Source organism: the organism of the source record quoted next, unplaced genomic scaffold, assembly GCF_019419815.1.
Source record: "Pyrus x bretschneideri cultivar Hongxiangsu unplaced genomic scaffold, Pyrus_bretschneideri_v1 Contig83, whole genome shotgun sequence".
Classification (NCBI taxonomy): domain Eukaryota; kingdom Viridiplantae; phylum Streptophyta; class Magnoliopsida; order Rosales; family Rosaceae; genus Pyrus; species Pyrus x bretschneideri.
Genome location: NW_025999824.1, coordinates 77,974 through 95,282, shown reverse-complemented (window position 1 = coordinate 95,282; position 17,309 = coordinate 77,974). Strand labels below are relative to the sequence as shown.

Genomic DNA, 17,309 nt, shown 5'->3' with positions numbered 1-17,309 from the left:
TAGAGTGATTACTTGCGACACAAGGCATTTAATCGGCACTTGCCCATATGGTTTATGGTTATTTTAATATTTTTACATAACTAGATTTTTCTCATCCCCGCCATAATTTTCTTACTACATCTTGTGCTGTTTTAAACTTTGGATGATTGTGTAACATGAATCTAAATCTATACTAATTCATTCATTTTCTTCATTAATATATAATAGAAAGTTGAAGAAATTTCGGAAGTATTGGACGTGAAACCAAGTTTATCCTATTTCTCACACCAATGTCACTTGAGAGAGAGAGAGAGAGAGAGAGAGAGAGAGTTAATTAAGCTAGGTTTCCTAAAAATAATTTTGCTTACCGCCGCATAAGATGGTTTTTAAATATGATCTATGGTTTTCCCCAGGAGTTTGATTTTTACAAGTATAATGAGGTTTAATTCCGACTCCTGCAAACCATTAAGGACATACATAAAGTTCTCTCAAAATATCAAACATTCTTTCCTTTAAATCTAACAAAACCCTTTGCTCAAAAAACTCCGAATCAGATCTGAGGTTGCTACGTTGTCTTTGAGTTCCGAATGTGAACTGTGGCAGTGGAAATGATCGTGCTTGTACTCACCATCCCTGCTACAACTTTTAACTGTTCATCTTCATCATGAAAAACAATGACCAGTTTCTTCAAATTTTGAGCATGCTCGAGGATGTATCTAGCAAACACGATTTCATTAGACCCATGCGAATTCTCTATGGTTACCACCTCAAGCTGATTAACGAAATCAAGGTTTTGCAGTTTCCAGTATTCCATACCAAAGCCCAGTTGGCTGAAAATATACAAAAGGCAACAAGCATACAAGCGAATTAATTCAAAATTACAATACAAATAAGTAACATGCAGAACTTATCTGTTGACGACAAGATATAACCAAATGATTCTAGAATTACCACAAGAAAAATGTGTGCTGTGTGAGTGAAAGGGAGATCAATAGAACAAAGACTTTCACTTACTGTTTTGGGATAATGCTGAGACGAGCTGGTCTTTATGAACAAAATTTTCAGATTAGGCATTCCCCGAAGAAGAGAGACCGTTCCAGGAACAAGGTCATCATTCAAGCTCTCGCAATGTATACTAAGTTACACATATTATCAAATATCGGTGTTGGCATAGAACCTTCCTTGGACAGAGCCTGCAAGTTTAATCTTACTTAGAAAGAGGACATGACCCTAGAATGCTTCTCAATTAACATCGTCATATTATAACTACATTCGAAAATGAGTAATTTTAGGGAGACTAAATTTGTAGACAAAATTTGCAAACTAAATGATGTGTCACCAATAAAAATGAGCACGTTTATCAATGTTTAAGTAATAAACCAATCATCAACTTCCATGTCCTTTAGTTACCAAAATTTATTCTACAAATTTAGTTTCATGAGCATCACCCTTCGAAAATGTCTTAATACACGTTCAGACACAAAACATACATCACAACAACAATGCCATCTGCATAATTGACCTTTTAAATGACATATCTTCAAAATATATTGTATTTATCTTAATGGCGTCTCTTTTACCGGAATATCACAACAATTATGGTATGTATCTCTACACAAAATATATGTACACTGGTAATGCTAAATAGACTAAATTTGTAAACAAAATTTCCACCAAATGATGTGTCACTAATAAAAATGAGCACGTATATCAATATTTAAGTAATAATCCAATCATAAACTTCCATGTCATTTTTACAGAAGCCAATACTACAATGACAATGCTATCTTTTTTACCGGAATATCTTGAGGGTTAAAGTCAACTTTACCTGGATGGTCTTCTCCTTTATAATAAGAACTTTTGCCCAGCGTATACTGCAAAGAACCTCAAATACTTTGTCAAACTCCTTTTTTCCGAGCATCTAAAGAAATATCGACTTTTTCCAAGCTCAATAATTGTCCCAGATTTTGGTTATTGCTCAAAACGCCATTCCACTTCAATCTTTTAAAATTGGGAGCAAAAATCTTCAATGATTGTACAGGCTGAACTTATATCTAGATTTTCAAGTTTCTCAACAGATAAATTAAATTTGGAGTTGCAGTAGTAAAATTTATTGGAAGCAGAAAAGGATTCCAGGGACGAACTTTCCACAGTGATACTTCCTATACATGCAATAGAACCAAGATGTAGTTGCTTAATGCATTTGCGGCAACATGATATTTTTGAGTCTTTAATTGATATGTATAAGCAATGAATGAACATTAAATTAAACCTATTGGTGAGACGTCATATGATTTGCAAATTTGGTCGACATATTACTCTTTGTTGGAGATTAGACTTGAATTGGAACGAATGTTTAAAAACTGCAACCCACATAACTACTAGCTAGTAATTAAAAAGAAATTAATTACCAAATAGGAATTCGTAAAAATTGAAAAAGAACAAACATATACATATAGCATTTTGAACTCATGACCTCTAGTTGGAAAGTAAAAAAACACACATACTGGAGAGGAAAAAAACACACATAGTGTTTTGAATCCGGAACTCCTTGTTAATTTTAAACAACGTAAATCACTATTAATTTTAAACAACATAAATCACCAGTACTTATGGTCAAACTGATTTATCATTTGGCCAAACTTTATAAATTTGTACTCTAATGAAAAGAAATTTGTAAAAAATGGAAAGTAAATAAACACACATGTGTTTTGAACCCAAGACATCCTCATTAATTTCAAACAACAAAAACCACCAATTATAGTTAACTTAATTTGTTATTTAACCTTTTTTTTTTAAATTATTCTCTTATGAAAACATATATGAATATACCATTCTAATCATTTTGGTGCCCCCAATTTTTTGGGGCTTCGTACAATCGCCCAGCTCACACTTAGCATGGGTCGGCCCTGTTCGTGGGTTAGGTCTCGCATAAAAGAGTACCATATTGGTGAAAGGATAAACCTTGTAAGGGCTTATAAGAGGTTGGGCTACTCCTCATATTACCAATTGGTTTTATGATAGAACCTCAACTGCTTCATGGTATTAGAGCAGGTTGCCCCACGTGTGAAGTCAAACGGTCACATGCACTCTAAGTCACCCGGTTCTGTTGTCCACGTGTTAAGCTTGAAAATTCACCATAAGTGAGGGGGCGTGTTAAGAATGAATCCCACTTTGATGGGGGAGGGACCTTGCATGGGCTTATAATAAGTAAATTGGGCTACTTCTCATATTGCTAATTGGTTTTATGATGAAACCTCAATCTCTATTCATGGTATCAGAGTAGGTTAGCCCATGTGCAAAGCCCAAGGGCCACATGTGCTTGAAATTCACCATACGTGAGGGAGTGTATGAGAATGTGAAGGTAAAAGAGTGCCACCACCACATTGGTGAAGGTAAAATAGTCTCACATTGGTGAAAGAAGAAACCTTGCAAAGAAAAGGTTGAGCTACTCCCATATTACCATTTGATTTTATAGTAGAACCGATTAACTCTAGTTAGTGTCAAATGTCGATAACAAAAGCAGCGATACTGCAATATGTCTTACTACATTGTAATCAACTTATTGGTTTTTCCATTCTTTTTCTTCTTGAGTTACCTAATTCTTTCTCTGCTCGCGTAGGTTTGAGTCTATATGGAGAAAGTGTTGGAAATTTTGGGTAGAAATTTCATTGTCTCTTATAGATAGTGATTGGAGTAATGGACCTTTGAGAATGAAATTGGGTTCGACCTTAGAGTTGGGCTTTGGGATGTACTAATTAATTAATAATTAATATATAATTAATTATCAAAAGATGGGCCTCGGGCCTTGGGGGTCTTGGACTCTGAAAATTAAATTCTGTAATTAATTATTATTTTTTAATTAATTTCGAATTTAATTAAATTATTTTTGAACAGACTCATCTTTTCAAATGAAGTCTGAAGCCAATGGAAAAACGCAGAGAGCACAGCACCCTCTAAAGAGATGTCTTACAACAGTCACATCCCATTTTCATACCTGTTGCGAATAGGCATAATCCCACTGTATATACATCCATCTGTATGGCATTTAGAACAAAGAAATTATCAAATTCTTCTTCTACATTCCTAAACCTTCTTACTGAGAGAATCACACATAAATTCGCCAGAAGTTAAGTTTTCCGATGCTAGAATTCTAACTTGATCGTTGAATCCTGGTGAAGCAGACGTTCGTAGAACTACAAGCACTGAGTAGGCACGAAATTTCTATTTCAAGGACATTGCAGTACGCAAGCCTCGATCTTCAAGTTGTTTGTTTTATATTTTTGTTTTGTTCATACTTTGTTAATTTCCTATTCGCATTTATTATTTATTAGCATATATAATTTTATCACAGATTGTTAACATATATCCAATAGAAAGTAACTGATCATGTACCCGTAGTTAAGAAGCTTCAGAATCAGAGACGCTTGGGGGATTCCAGGTATACATTCATCTTGATCAAACATGTTCCTTCGACAGAATTGAATTTTTCTTCACTGGGGATAGTGCAGTAGATATCTTTCTACAAAGATTGTGCATATGAAAGCTGATAGGAATCTACTTGTAGAGGTTGACATTAGTTCTATCCACAAGCTCTGTCGTTGCTTTCAGGACGAAGACTAGTCTTATAATCCTATTGGTTTAAGGTGTAGGGTTTACGATTTTGAAAGGCAACATCGGGCCCGACGCATTGGTTCAATAAGGTAGGACCAAAATGTTAACTTGAGCATTAGCGGCCTAACCCAATTGGGTTTCCTAGTTTACTATGTGTTAGGGTTTCCTACGATTGTATAATTACCACATACAGTCTCTTGTAATTTCTTTATATCTGCCTCCAAAACGGTGTGGAATAATATACAAAATTCTCACACTTTTAGCACAAAATCTAGGCTGACTTGGTTGTAAAAAATTTTACTCACTTCTTTGTTTTTAGCCATTGAATCAAATTTCAAAGATTCGGATCACTTGATCCCTGGGTTTTAAAGAGAAGGATCTGGAAAGAATCTCTTTCCCTTTTGTCTTTGAAATATATATGTGCAGAGCGGATCCACATAGGGAACCAGGTGATCCCGGGACCTCTGGAGGTTAGAGCAGTACACGTTAAGCTCCTCCGGGCATCCCTGAATGATCCGACTGACAGGCGGTGGCGGAGAGGTTGTTTAGAGCTCCTTCGATGCGTACAGCCGGTGTTATAAACATCTTCCTCCTCTCATTATTGTGATAGTTTTCAACACTCCCCTCTTCTTAATAATAATAATTTTCTTTGGCCGAGATTTAAAAATTGTGTTTCGACACACCAGAGGAACTAGAAACTCTACTTTTTACTTGTTTTGTTAAGAAACTTAAAACATTTTTTTACAGCTTTCTTACCCCAAGGGTACTTTTAGTAAACTGAACGAAAGGTGCATCAGAATGAACAAGGATGGAAGCAAGTATTTCTGCCTTGCTTATACAGAAATTACAGAGACTACAAATTACTTGGTTTTGCCATCGGCTAAACTACACAAGGGAGGCTAGCAGCTTTCAAGTTTCAACGAGGCTGCTGGATGAAACGGGGGCTGCATTTCGGGCTCACATGCTTTGCTGGCTTCTCAGCGTACTTCCTCGGCTCCACCGGGGATTTAGGATGTCTGTCCTCCAGTGACTTCAAATTCTTCAAGACCGCAGCACTCTTTTCTAACCCCGCTGCTGTTCCAAAACAAAACTTGCGTCCAACAATCAAACAGCATATTTGGAAACTACCTAAAAGTTTTTCATTCCAAACAACAACAACAAAGCCTTATCCCACTAAACAGGGTCAGCTATATGAATCCTACAACGCCACTGCGCACATAACGGCGCTTCGTTTTGTGCATTGAAGTTTTTCATTCCATTTTACAAAAATCTACAATCTTTCAGAGTATCTGTTCTTACCATTTTTACCTTCAGTATGAGACATCTGAAGGAACTCTTCAAACTGAGATTCTTCTAGACTGGAGAAGTCATCACCAACATCGAGATCAAAGGTCTCTGGAAGCAAATCGGCGACATTGTCAACTTCATTCTGGGTATTATCATAGAAGCCATCCTCACCCTGTTGACTGAGCCAGTAATCATGGTACCATGTGGAGGTTGTGACCAGTTGCCACCATTCCGGGGAGAAATCCTCCACCTGTCGCAGAGCCACAGGGATGAAGAGAGGGGCATTGGGATTCAACCTTGATCCTCTGGAAACCAGTGCCATCTTTGGCCGAGCGCAAGTCAGCTGCACCGGAAAAACACAGTAAATCAGTCACGAAATCTTGTCATTTTCAAGTTCCACACAAGTAAATGAGAACAATGCACTAATCCATGGAAAACGTTTTCTAAAGTTTTTAATTTACAAGCACACTGACGAGAATCTAAACTTGCACGGATCGACAATGAAATTAATTCTTCGGAAATATAAACTAGGATTTTCACCTGAGCAGCTAATTGAAAATCATAAAATCAATGAACTTGCAAACTTTCACATTACCAGAATTGGATCAACATCATCGGGGAAATCCAGTTCAAACCAATCAGTCATAAAAAAAACATAAATAAATAAACCAGATTTTCTAAGTTTTCCAAAAAATCTTCAGTTTTCTATTCGCATTTTCCCAAATTTTCTCAACAACCAAACAGAACCAGATCTACCAATCAGAAAATTAAAAACAAGCCAAACCCTTACAGCTAAATCATTCGCTCAATTTTCCCTAGTCACCAGTTTCTGGTCTTAATTTTGTTCGGACACTAAAACCTAATTCAAAGAATCCAGATTCCAATTTCGTTCTTTTCCTTCATTTTCTCAGCAACCAAACAGGGGTGATAATAATTTTACACCTAATCAGATCCATTAACGAAAATAAAAATCGCAAAATTCGAAAGATTTTCAGTACCTCCTCCGAGGCTTCGAGCGAAGAGGAAAATATCAGGCTGCGAAATATCAGGTGAAGGGTCCGACCAGATAGCGATAAATACGTGTGAGTGGGAAAGAGAGGGGAAGGGGGTTTATATAGTGAGAGAAATCCGAGCCTAGCTGGTTTGGAATATGAACCTGAGGTTCGGGTACTCCGATCCAACGAATGCCACTATTTTGCACTGTACGGACTCCTGGATTTTTGAGCAGTTACCAGCCGTTGATTGCCTGATCGGTGTCGCGCGGTAACAAATCTCTTGGTCGTTGACTCTTGACTGGTTTGGATCTCACCAATTAAAACCGTGCCAAGTTAAAATGCAAATATCCTACCCTCAAAAACAATGTAACCATGTGTTTGGGTGATGTGGCTGCTTCCAGGCCGTAAGATTTTCAACCGCTCTGTTTTTGAGTTGTTGGAATTTCAACGGTGAACAAATTTCAAATCCCTCCAAACGACTAGATGAGGTGGCACGATCTGAACTGTTTGATTTTTTGCTCAACCGTTCATCTTTTTTGCTTTAAAAAATAAATAAAAATATAATTTTACCATTGGCCACGTGTTGCAATCTGGACGGTTGAATTTTGATTTTTTTTTTTTATAATCCAACAGTCTAGATTAATTAAAATAGAAGAAATTTTTTAAAAATTATAATTTTTTTCTATAAATACCTAACCATTATCTTACACCTTACACCATATTTCAATATTTTCAAAAATTGTATTTTCGAATAATGACACGTGGCATGATGAGATCCGTTAAAAATCATATTTAAAATTAAAAGTAAAAATATTTTTATTATTTTATAAAATAAAAAATTATATTTTAATACGAATTGTTTGGGATACGTAGTTTAATGATGGATTGAATTGCCTATTGCTCAGAGGTACTTCCTGCACAGGAACTACTCTATCTGCGGACTAGAAATTTGTCTGTTTAATCAAATGGCCAACAAGGTACCGTTTGGTACGTGGGACGAGACGGAACAGAGTGGAACAAGGCGTTCCGTCCCACGTTTGGTGCGCCTAAAATGGGTGGAACGAGTTGTTCCATGGGACGAGTTTTGGGTGAATTTTCGTTCCATCTCACCTCCTGGAACGACTCGTTCCACATCTGTGGAACACAAAATTATAACCTCTCCGTCTCCTTCTTCTTCCTCCTTGTTTCCATCCGAGGGCATCTTTACTCCCACTCCGTTCCATTTCGTCCTATCCCTTCCCATCCCGTCCCATTCCGTTCCGTCCCGTTTCGTCTGCATACCAAACGATACCTTGGAGAATTGGTTGCATGTTCCTTCAATGGTGGGACCACACTGGTTCTGGTTTATCCGCTCCACATCATTCGCGTATCGTCAGCACATGGCTTGTTGGTCGGTTAGGGCAAATACCGGATATGATCATGGTCGTACGAGAAGGACGCGGATGCGACACATATCCTGCCAAGTAATGGCATAAGTTGAACCCAGCAAATGTCTGAAGTTTTGTTTTTTGGTGAGCAAATGTCTAAAGTTCTTGCCAAACAAAACGGTTTACGTCACAATCATACCCTCCCATTTTATTAGTAAAAATGACTACTATTTTCGACTAGATGGATACTATGTGTGTACATATAAAACATTTGAAAGAAAATAAATAACTACAAAAAGGGTTAGGAGGGAAAGAGTAAGAAGTAGGAAATTATTTTTCAAATCAACTGTTTTTTGAACTAATTATTAGTAAAAATACAAGTAAATCATGAAAAAAATACTTAAAAGTGATTTTTGGAAGAAACACATAACTGGTGTTTCTTACAGAAAACACTTCAAGTGTTTTTTAGATCCAAAAACATTTTCTCTAAAAGCGTTTTAGTCATTTTAAAAGTACATTCAAATGAGCCTAAAAACACTTAATTACATGTTCGAGAAATTAACGATTTGAGTAGATCTTATGAAAGATTGAACTGAATTAAATATGAAATTTGTTGAACCATAGAAATTAAAGGGAAAGAATGACAAATAAAAGTAGAAGAGAATGTTGAAAAATTCATTAAAGACCTAAGACCTCAAGCAGAAGCGCAAATGACAGCATCGAAAATTCTGCGCTTTTTTTTTTTTTTTTTTTTTTTTTTTCTGAAAAACTCGAAGATTCTGCTTTTCAGCCGAAGTTTTGATTCCACTTTCTCCCACCACAACTTAACCAAACATTATAACAATTCAAAACTTTTTGAAAATCAGAAGCATCCTCAAATAGCTATAGCAATTCAAACTAAATTTTTCGAAAAATAAGAAGCATCGTCTAAGGCGGGAAGCTAATGTTAAAGGGTTTTTTTTTTTTTTTTTTTTTGGTTAAACGATATATTTGTTAGATTAGATTAGATTAGATTAGGAAATCAACGAGATTCGAAGTCAAGCCGTGGTGTAAGGGCAACACTACTCTCTACCACTGTGGTAGAGGGCCACTTGCAGCAACTGTTACAGTTTTAAGTGATGCTACAATCAAAGTTCTAAAAATCGCTAGGCGCTAGTCTGGCGACGAGTAGAGGCCTAACCCCTAGGCAGCTAGGTGGGGCCTAGACAGGCGCCTAGGCGGCCTAGGCAGATTTATGTAAATTTATTATATATATTGTAAATAAGTGTTTATTTACACCTAAAAAAACTATACTTATATAGATAATAAAAGAATGATAAAATGCAAAAATAGAAGTAGAAAAATACACAAATTATAAATATTCAAAAAGTTCAATATTCAAAAAACAGCAAGCATATAATCATAATGAGAGGTTTTGGATGATAGACTAAATTCTTCTTGTTCATGAATCATGATCCTTGCATTGGATTGAACATAGACTAAATTATTTAACCTTGTTGTATCTAGTTTATTTATTTTCTTTGTATGTATCACCTCAAAAGTGCTTCAATTTGTTTCACTATTGGATGAACTTGTAGTAAATTCATCATTTGAAAATTAGGTACACCATTTCCATAAGTATACCACCATGAAACCAAAAAAGAAAAAAGCACACAATTAATAAAAAATATATATAAAAAAAAACTGCCTAGGACCGCCTAGCCCGCATAGGACCGCCATACCAATTTTTTCAAAACAATTTGCCCAAAATCAAGTCGGCCCTTCACTGCCTAGCGCGTAGGCTAATTTTAGAACACTGGCTACAATTGGATCATTTTGACCCAACAGAAATATTCAAACTTCACACCCGCCTTATTCGAATCTATCTTTTTCAACTTCGCCCACTTCCTCCCCAACCCCATTTGACACCATTTTCGTCTTCTTATAAATCCCATGGAACAAGAAATGTAATCAAATTACAACATTGTGAAAAAAAAATCTGCAAATGAAGCATTTCTTGCTTCCCTCCTCTCCTTGCTTCTTATTCACATTAAGGGGTGCATAATTTGAAATAAGTCACACAATTCGTCAATCATAATATGATTATATCAAATGTATCATTCACAAGATTCAAACTTAGAATATTTCACTTATAAGTGGAGATAAATATCATTATATTATAGTATTAAATGACTGACCAAACAAAGTTATAAGCCAATCGAAACGCATGCTTGATAAACAATATGAACACGAGTATCTTCAAAGGAGATGTCAAAACATTCACATTAGCAACAACAATAAAAAAGGACAACAATAGTGTTTTCCAACCGAAATGTCAATTCTTATGTGGCATGACATGGAATGGCAATAAAGAGAGTTGTCAAATTTGAGAGCTTCTATTTTTAGTGGGTAATAAATGCTTTTTATAATTTTTGTTATTATCTTTTGTTTTAAAAATACTAATTGAAATTATGAAAATTAAATAATACAATTAATAATAGTTTAAATTTAACATATCGGGTGAAAATTTTGACATCTCGTTTAGAGTTCGTTTTAAAGCATCTTTAAAAAGGAATAAAAAAGTCTACATCAACAATAATAGTAAAAAAAGACAGCATTAACGTTTTCTAACCGAAATGCCAATTTTTATGTGGTATGATCAGGATTGACTAGAGATTGTTGTCAAATTTTATCATTTTTATCACTATCTTTTGTTCTGAAAATACTTATTTAATATATTCTTTGGAGATGTTTTTAAAATTTCAACGTAATTTATTTAATTAATGGGAGGGCTTATACATAAATGATTTTTTTTGGAGTAGGGAACCCCAATGAGAAAAAAAGTTAAGAAAAAGAAGAAAAGGAAAAGGAAAAGAAAAAAGAAAAGAAAAAGGAAAAGGAAAAGAAAAAGGAAAAGAAATTACCTCTCTTTTTAATCAAAGGTATTATTACTTCTTATGGCCTAAAATTTTAGCCCCAGCATATTAAAGAATGAATTTAGACTAATTTTTTTCTTAAATTTACTTTAAAAAAAATTATGTAGACTATCGTAAATTAATTATATGAACATTTTAATCTAAAAATATTTAAATTCCGATAAATATTTAAAAATCACTAAATCCATAGATGAAACTCATGAAACACCATGTAAGAATATGAAAATCATGATAGAGATGTATAAACACAAAATTTGGAAATGGTAGAAAGAAAAATTGGAAGAATTGTAGGAGAAAAGTGAGTTTTTGTGTGGATGTTTGAACAAACACATAGGTATTTATAGAGTTTTTGGGTGAATTTTGAGTTAAATAATTTTTTAGTCGTTAGATTTAAATTTGGGCCGTTAGATTTTTTTTTTTTTTTACCATTAATTTGATTATATTCGATTTCAGCGGTTGGATTCAATAAATATATAAATATAAAAATAAGAAAATATATAAATTTGAATCAAAGTAGCCGTTGGGGCGCCTGGGAAAGGTGGCAGAAAGGCCCACGTGGGTGGGGCCTTGTCTGTCTGAAGGGTCGCGCATTGCGCGCGTCAAGCGAGTGGGGGGTATTGGCGCACAGACGTCGGGTTTCACTCGCCCACACTGAATCCTAGGCTAAATTTTGGGGGAAATTTGGCTTGGATTTGGCTTTTAGCTTTTAGCTTTTAGCCCAAAGATTTAACTTAGGTAGGGTTGGGTTTGAAGGAGAAATTTGGCAATTAGCCTATGGTTGAAGATGGTCTTATTCTCTTTGTGTCTTTATTATTTTTACATCAAAATTTGAAATAGTGTCTTCGTCACCTCGTCTTCGTCTCTACCCACATATCTGTGTTGTCTCCACAACGATGGGAAGGAGATGTAGGGTTTGGTGGCCAAAGCAACTCTCATTGAGCAAACCATCATCATCCTCCAATTTCTTGCTTGGTTGGTTCGTTTCTTCTTCTTCGCCTTCTCTTGACGTCGTCGTCGCTTTCGCCTGCACTGAACTCGCGCTTTGTGGTATTCAATCAAGCCTCCAGGTACATAAACTTCTTCAATGAGTGAATGCCAATCATATTTCAATCAAATTTAGCAGCAATTTATGTGGGTCGGTTTCAATCTGTTTATTTGTTACCGCATTTGATCGAATTTCGGGATGCATTTGATTTTTTTGCTTATTGTGTATGGTTTGGGAAATTGGTTGAAGTCATTTATTGTTTTCAGGGAATTCTTTGCGACGCGAACGGAAGGATGCCTGTGTTACTACAGGATAATTCTATGTTGTGTGTAGTGGGTCATTTGTTTAAGGTTCAAACGGAAGAGGATCAATCTCATTCTTCTTCTTGTGGGTGCCACAAGCTCAGTGGATCAGTAGAACAATGTAGGGAAAATTTTGAGGGAAACGGTTATTGGATTACGATGATGTGTGATCCTCAAGAACAAGTTGGAAAGGACATTACTTGGATTCCGAAACTGCATCACATTCACTGGAATGGGCAAATCGTTTCTCGGTGTGATGTCCACGTATGTAAGTCATGAATGCTTAAATGGCATGTGTTGGACTTAATTTAGCTGTTAACTTATATTTGATTCTCATGTTTATGTTTTGGTGATTAATATTCTGTTTTTGGTTTGATGAAATTTAGCTAATTTTGTACGAGACTCCCGCCTATGGTGCCCACCATTTCTCATTACATCCTTGGAATTCGTTTGAGAAAGTGAGTGCACCTTTGAGAAAACCCAAGTGGGTTGATGAACTTCACCAAAAGCAGCAACTCCTTGATTTGGTAAGAGTTTGTGAGAATTCTTTTGTAGATTAAGACTTATCTTTGTTAATATATTGAAACAATATTTATTATCTTTAAATGCAGGATACAGTCATTCTGGCAATTAATAGCTCCGCAACCGCTGAAATTGTTTTTGAGAGATGCCTAGGTCCCAAGACGTCTTTTGTGTGCTTTTCTACTGTTTACATGTATCTTTTCACACATTTAGCCTCTCTACTAGTCTCCTTTTTATGTCTGGCATTATCTGCGGTATTTAAATGGTTACTCTGTGGCTTTTCAGGTTTCTGGGCTTTGTATGGCAACTATTCGCCATGTCTGTGGCTTCATTATCCGCTTTATTCTATGTCATTCTTCAGTTTCTCTATAGACTTCTGAATTATGCATCAGACTCTTGGATAGGCCTTATATTAGTAAAGGTATTCAGCATTTCAAGGATAAATATCAGAATCCGTGGTTCTCAGATCTTGTATTGGCCAATCGTTCTTCAAGATAATGGCATGAGGTAAGATGAAATTTCAACTGCAAATATGAGATATGTTTTCAATCCTGTGGAGTTGTCTGACTGATAAGTTGGGCTTTATATTCCCTTTCATTTGCATTCTAATTTTGGATAAAATTTATAAATCCAAATGTTATTAGATTTCACTCCGGTTTGGTTTATAAGAAATTTTCCTATTTATAAATTTTGTACCCTGCAAGTGTTCAGAGTTTTTTTATCTGTACTTTTGTAGGCTGAGATTTAGGTTTGTTTGTGACCATGATTGGCCCATCCACCTGATCTCTTCCATCATCTTCTTCACTGCATTGACAATAACCCTTTCATCTTTTCTTGTGTTACACATAACCTGTTATCTCCAATAGACATTTACTGATGAGTCTGTTTCGTCTTGTGTTTTTTTTGTTCCATCTCCATTTGTTTCTTTCTTTCTGGTAGTAGGCTCTTATTTCTTTGAATTAATTGCAATTATTTCATCACCTTATTCTGGATTTGAAAGGTTTCCATCAAGTGTGGAATATGCGGAGAAAGCCGCATTGCATAAGCATTTCGTGTGGTCAAGTTTAGCTGTTGATGTACTTCTGGGAAACTTGTTTGGTTTGGTACTGTTGTATCATGGAGAATCTGCTTGCATATGGATCTTGAAATTTTCCAGTGACATGACGAATGAATTATTGCGCTCAGGCTGTGTTTGGTTGATGGGGGTACCTGCTGGTTTTAAGTTAAACAATGAATTGGCAGGAGTTCTTGGGATGATTTCTCTAACTGCTATCCAGATTTGGTCTACCATTTGGATCTTTTTGGGGTCCCACTTTCTTTATTTCATTAGAGGACTTGCTATATCAGGAATCATTTTTGGGGTGACTATACCTGCTGCTTTGATAATCGATTTGATTGCACTAGCAACGTTGCATGTGTCTACTCTTCATTGGTTGATATCACTTTTGTATTCAACTCAAATACAAGCATTAGCAGCTCTGTGGCGCCTTTTCAGGTATTACTTGGTGATGTCTTGTTCTTTCTTTTTCAGTTTTCTTTGGGTATTGTATACATGTGATAGGGTCATTTTTCTAACCAACCTATTTTCTATTCCTTAACACATCATATGCGTATTCAGCACCTGTTGGTTGGATTTGTAGGTCTTTAATACATAGTTCTTCAGTCAAATTACACTTGTATTTCCTGCAGTTTGGCCCATTTTCCAATTCCCTGTACTTTAAATATGTTTTAATTGTACCCTAGTATTTTGATTACATTTGCAATCCAGGACAAAATGTTGACTCTGTCTGGCAATGTGAAAATTATATGATAGGTATGTTTAGAGACATCTACCTCCTTGCCACATCACCACTCAGTTAATTTATTAGATGAAGTTGTTTTGTCCTCGATTGCAAATGTAACAAAGGGGTGTGCATGAAATTGAAAAGATTTAGAAGCACAGCCAACCTTCCAAGAGGCAGTTCTTTCCCTGATTATGTCATTGCGGAACTTTGCTCGTTGGTTTAACCTTGACCTTTTTATTTGCCTAGCTAGTTGCGACTGTGCTTTTATATAGGGGTTTGATTGTATAGTCATATTAGATTTTCCATATATGCAGCTGTCATCTGCGATAAGAATGCCCATAATGCTAAAAAATGAAATTGGAAACCCCATATTCCCATAGCAGAGTCATTTTCGTGTAAGCTAAAATGTTAAATCTGTGGATCCACTAACTTCTCATATATTTCCTTTTATAATATAAGTAGGCATAACATCCTGTATCTAGAAGATTGCTATGCTTTTTATATCCATTTATCTGTTGATATACTTATGTATGTACTAATGTCTGTATGTATAAATATGTACAGTGTACGCCCATACAAGACGTGCTAGTCTTTGGTGTAGTGAAGATAATTTTGTTATAATTAATTGACGTGAATTGCTATTTTATGAGAAAAGCTTCCTTTTTGTTGTGCACCTCTCTCAATTCATTGATATATAGAATTTCAATTGTATATAGCTGGTGAAGGCATAAGTAAAATTTGTCCTTTTTTAGTAATTGTTTTGCTGTTTTGTAACATCTAGTTTCTCATGTACTTGCTGAATGTTTCTCAGGGGCCGAAAGTGGAATCCTCTTCGTCAGAGATTAGATAGCTATGACTACACTGTCAAGCAACACATCGTTGGATCTCTTCTGTTCACACCACTCCTACTTCTATTACCGACAACTTCTGTTTTCTACATCTTTTTTACCATTATGAACACGACTATCACCCTTATCTGTGTTCTGATTGAAGTGACCATATCTGTTATCCATGCCACACCATATATCAAAATTTTCCTTTGGTTGGTCAGGCCGAGAAGATTTCCAACTGGGATATGGTTTGAAATAGTGTCTGTTTGGAGTGGTGGAATTGATTCTCCTAAGGGTATTATTTCACCATCAGATAAACTGCAGACCGGAAAGGACCTCACTAGATCTTCTGTTGTGGTTTCATTTCTCCATAGTAACTTCTTGACTGTAGGTGAGAGCTTGATCTTTTTTTAAGTGCATTAATGATGTTTCTGTAGTTTACCGTATCTCAGAAAGTCTGAAAGCTTCACGTCAATTACTTGGGCTTTGCTTTTGAAATATTTCATTTTAAGTCGATCAGGAGTCAGGACCATGCAAAATTAAAAGCTTTAAAACTTAAATAATTCAAGTGCATTGTCGCAAGGTTCTGTTTACCTGTGCACATGCGTTTTCTGTAGCATTGCTTTAATAAGCTAATTCCAAATGAAGTTTTATGCAGATTGTGTTATATGCATGAATTTATGCTTATGCAGAACATGCATTCATGATAACGAGCTGAAAGATGCGTTGTACTGTCGAAGTGATAAAGTATACCTATTTATGTCTGATACTTTTCTTCTAACTGTATTGATGGAATATTCATATCAGGACAAATAGTCATGCCTCACTACAAAAAGCTTCTTTCTGGGAAACCTCGGACATTGGTTGCTACTGCAGCTTATGGAGTCCTCACTGGCAGACGGTGAGTTGAAATTTGAATTCAAATTTGACCGTTATTTCCTGGCTTTTCAAATTTAAACTCTTTGAATTGGTTCCAGGATTCCATCTACAATCGGAACTGATCTTCCAATATTTCCGTGGATGCTAATCTCCTACAAAGAGTATTGGCGTCTCTGCCACGATTCAGTTCTCTCATGCTACAGAACGTGAAATGTAACTAGTCTTGCAGCTGCCCATTAACAACTAACTGCAGTTATTTTAACCTAACCCGAAATTTTGTTCTCCCATGTAAACCAGTCTTGTGTCCATTGATTCTGTTTAGGGCCGACCATTCAGGCAACATATATCTGATTTGATTTTGAAGGATTGCAATGGAAAATTATGTTATTTTTTGAAATTTGTATAGTTACTTCATCTGTTTCACCTAAATGTCTGCTCCGTTGCTTAAATAACGTGATTCAAGCATAGGGATTTAATTATCATGTGGTCAGAAGTGTGTTCTTGGTGCAGATACATAACTTCATCCATCCCAGTTGATTCTGACCTTGATGTGTGGACGGTTCAGAGGGTCAGGAGGAGGGTGTTGAGAAGTTGCAAATCTTCAGTTCAGAGGGTCAGGAGGAGGGTGTTGAGAAGTTGCAGTGTTTCTCTTTGGGTTTGGAATGCCATTGGAAATCCTCGGCCTCCTAGTCCAGCTGCTGCTGCTCATTCTTTTGCTCGAGATTTGTTAATGTAGGAAACGCATGATCCTGTTTGTAGAAAGCTCCGGCGGCATCCAACTCAAGAAACTCTAGCTGAGAAAGACAGCAAGAAAGTTGGCTAAAAGGAAGCTCTATGGATATACGGTCAC

The 17,309-nt window shown here is 36.0% G+C and overlaps 2 protein-coding genes across 9 annotated transcripts; one reads left to right on the top strand and one right to left on the bottom strand.

Moving 5' to 3' along the window:
* Positions 1 to 5,281: 5,281 nt before the first annotated feature.
* On the bottom strand, positions 5,282 to 7,029 carry LOC103938220 (protein EARLY RESPONSIVE TO DEHYDRATION 15). 7 transcript variants are annotated; one of them, XM_048575993.1, is made up of 3 exons: positions 6,879 to 7,029; positions 5,893 to 6,223; positions 5,282 to 5,683 (listed from the first exon to the last, which is right to left on the bottom strand). In XM_048575993.1, exons 2-3 carry the CDS (start codon positions 6,200 to 6,202, stop codon positions 5,601 to 5,603), a joined length of 393 nt encoding a protein of 130 aa, XP_048431950.1. In that variant the 5' UTR covers positions 6,203 to 6,223; positions 6,879 to 7,029; the 3' UTR covers positions 5,282 to 5,600. The 7 variants fall into 7 exon arrangements, with proteins under 7 accessions (XP_048431950.1, XP_048431945.1, XP_048431946.1 ...); XM_048575988.1 differs by having other exon boundaries at positions 5,282 to 5,673; XM_048575989.1 differs by having other exon boundaries at positions 5,282 to 5,667.
* A 4,916-nt stretch (positions 7,030 to 11,945) lies between these two features.
* LOC103941101 (N-acetylglucosaminyl-phosphatidylinositol biosynthetic protein gpi1-like) lies at positions 11,946 to 16,856 on the top strand. Of its 2 annotated transcripts, XM_009351282.3 has the most exons (9): positions 11,946 to 12,224; positions 12,409 to 12,708; positions 12,831 to 12,971; positions 13,056 to 13,159; positions 13,252 to 13,473; positions 13,967 to 14,461; positions 15,562 to 15,971; positions 16,388 to 16,481; positions 16,558 to 16,856. In XM_009351282.3, exons 1-9 carry the CDS (start codon positions 12,051 to 12,053, stop codon positions 16,667 to 16,669), a joined length of 2,052 nt encoding a protein of 683 aa, XP_009349557.3. In that variant the 5' UTR covers positions 11,946 to 12,050; the 3' UTR covers positions 16,670 to 16,856. The 2 variants fall into 2 exon arrangements, with proteins under 2 accessions (XP_009349557.3, XP_048431951.1); XM_048575994.1 differs by lacking the exon at positions 11,946 to 12,224 and having other exon boundaries at positions 12,538 to 12,712.
* The last annotated feature ends 453 nt before the right edge of the window (positions 16,857 to 17,309 follow it).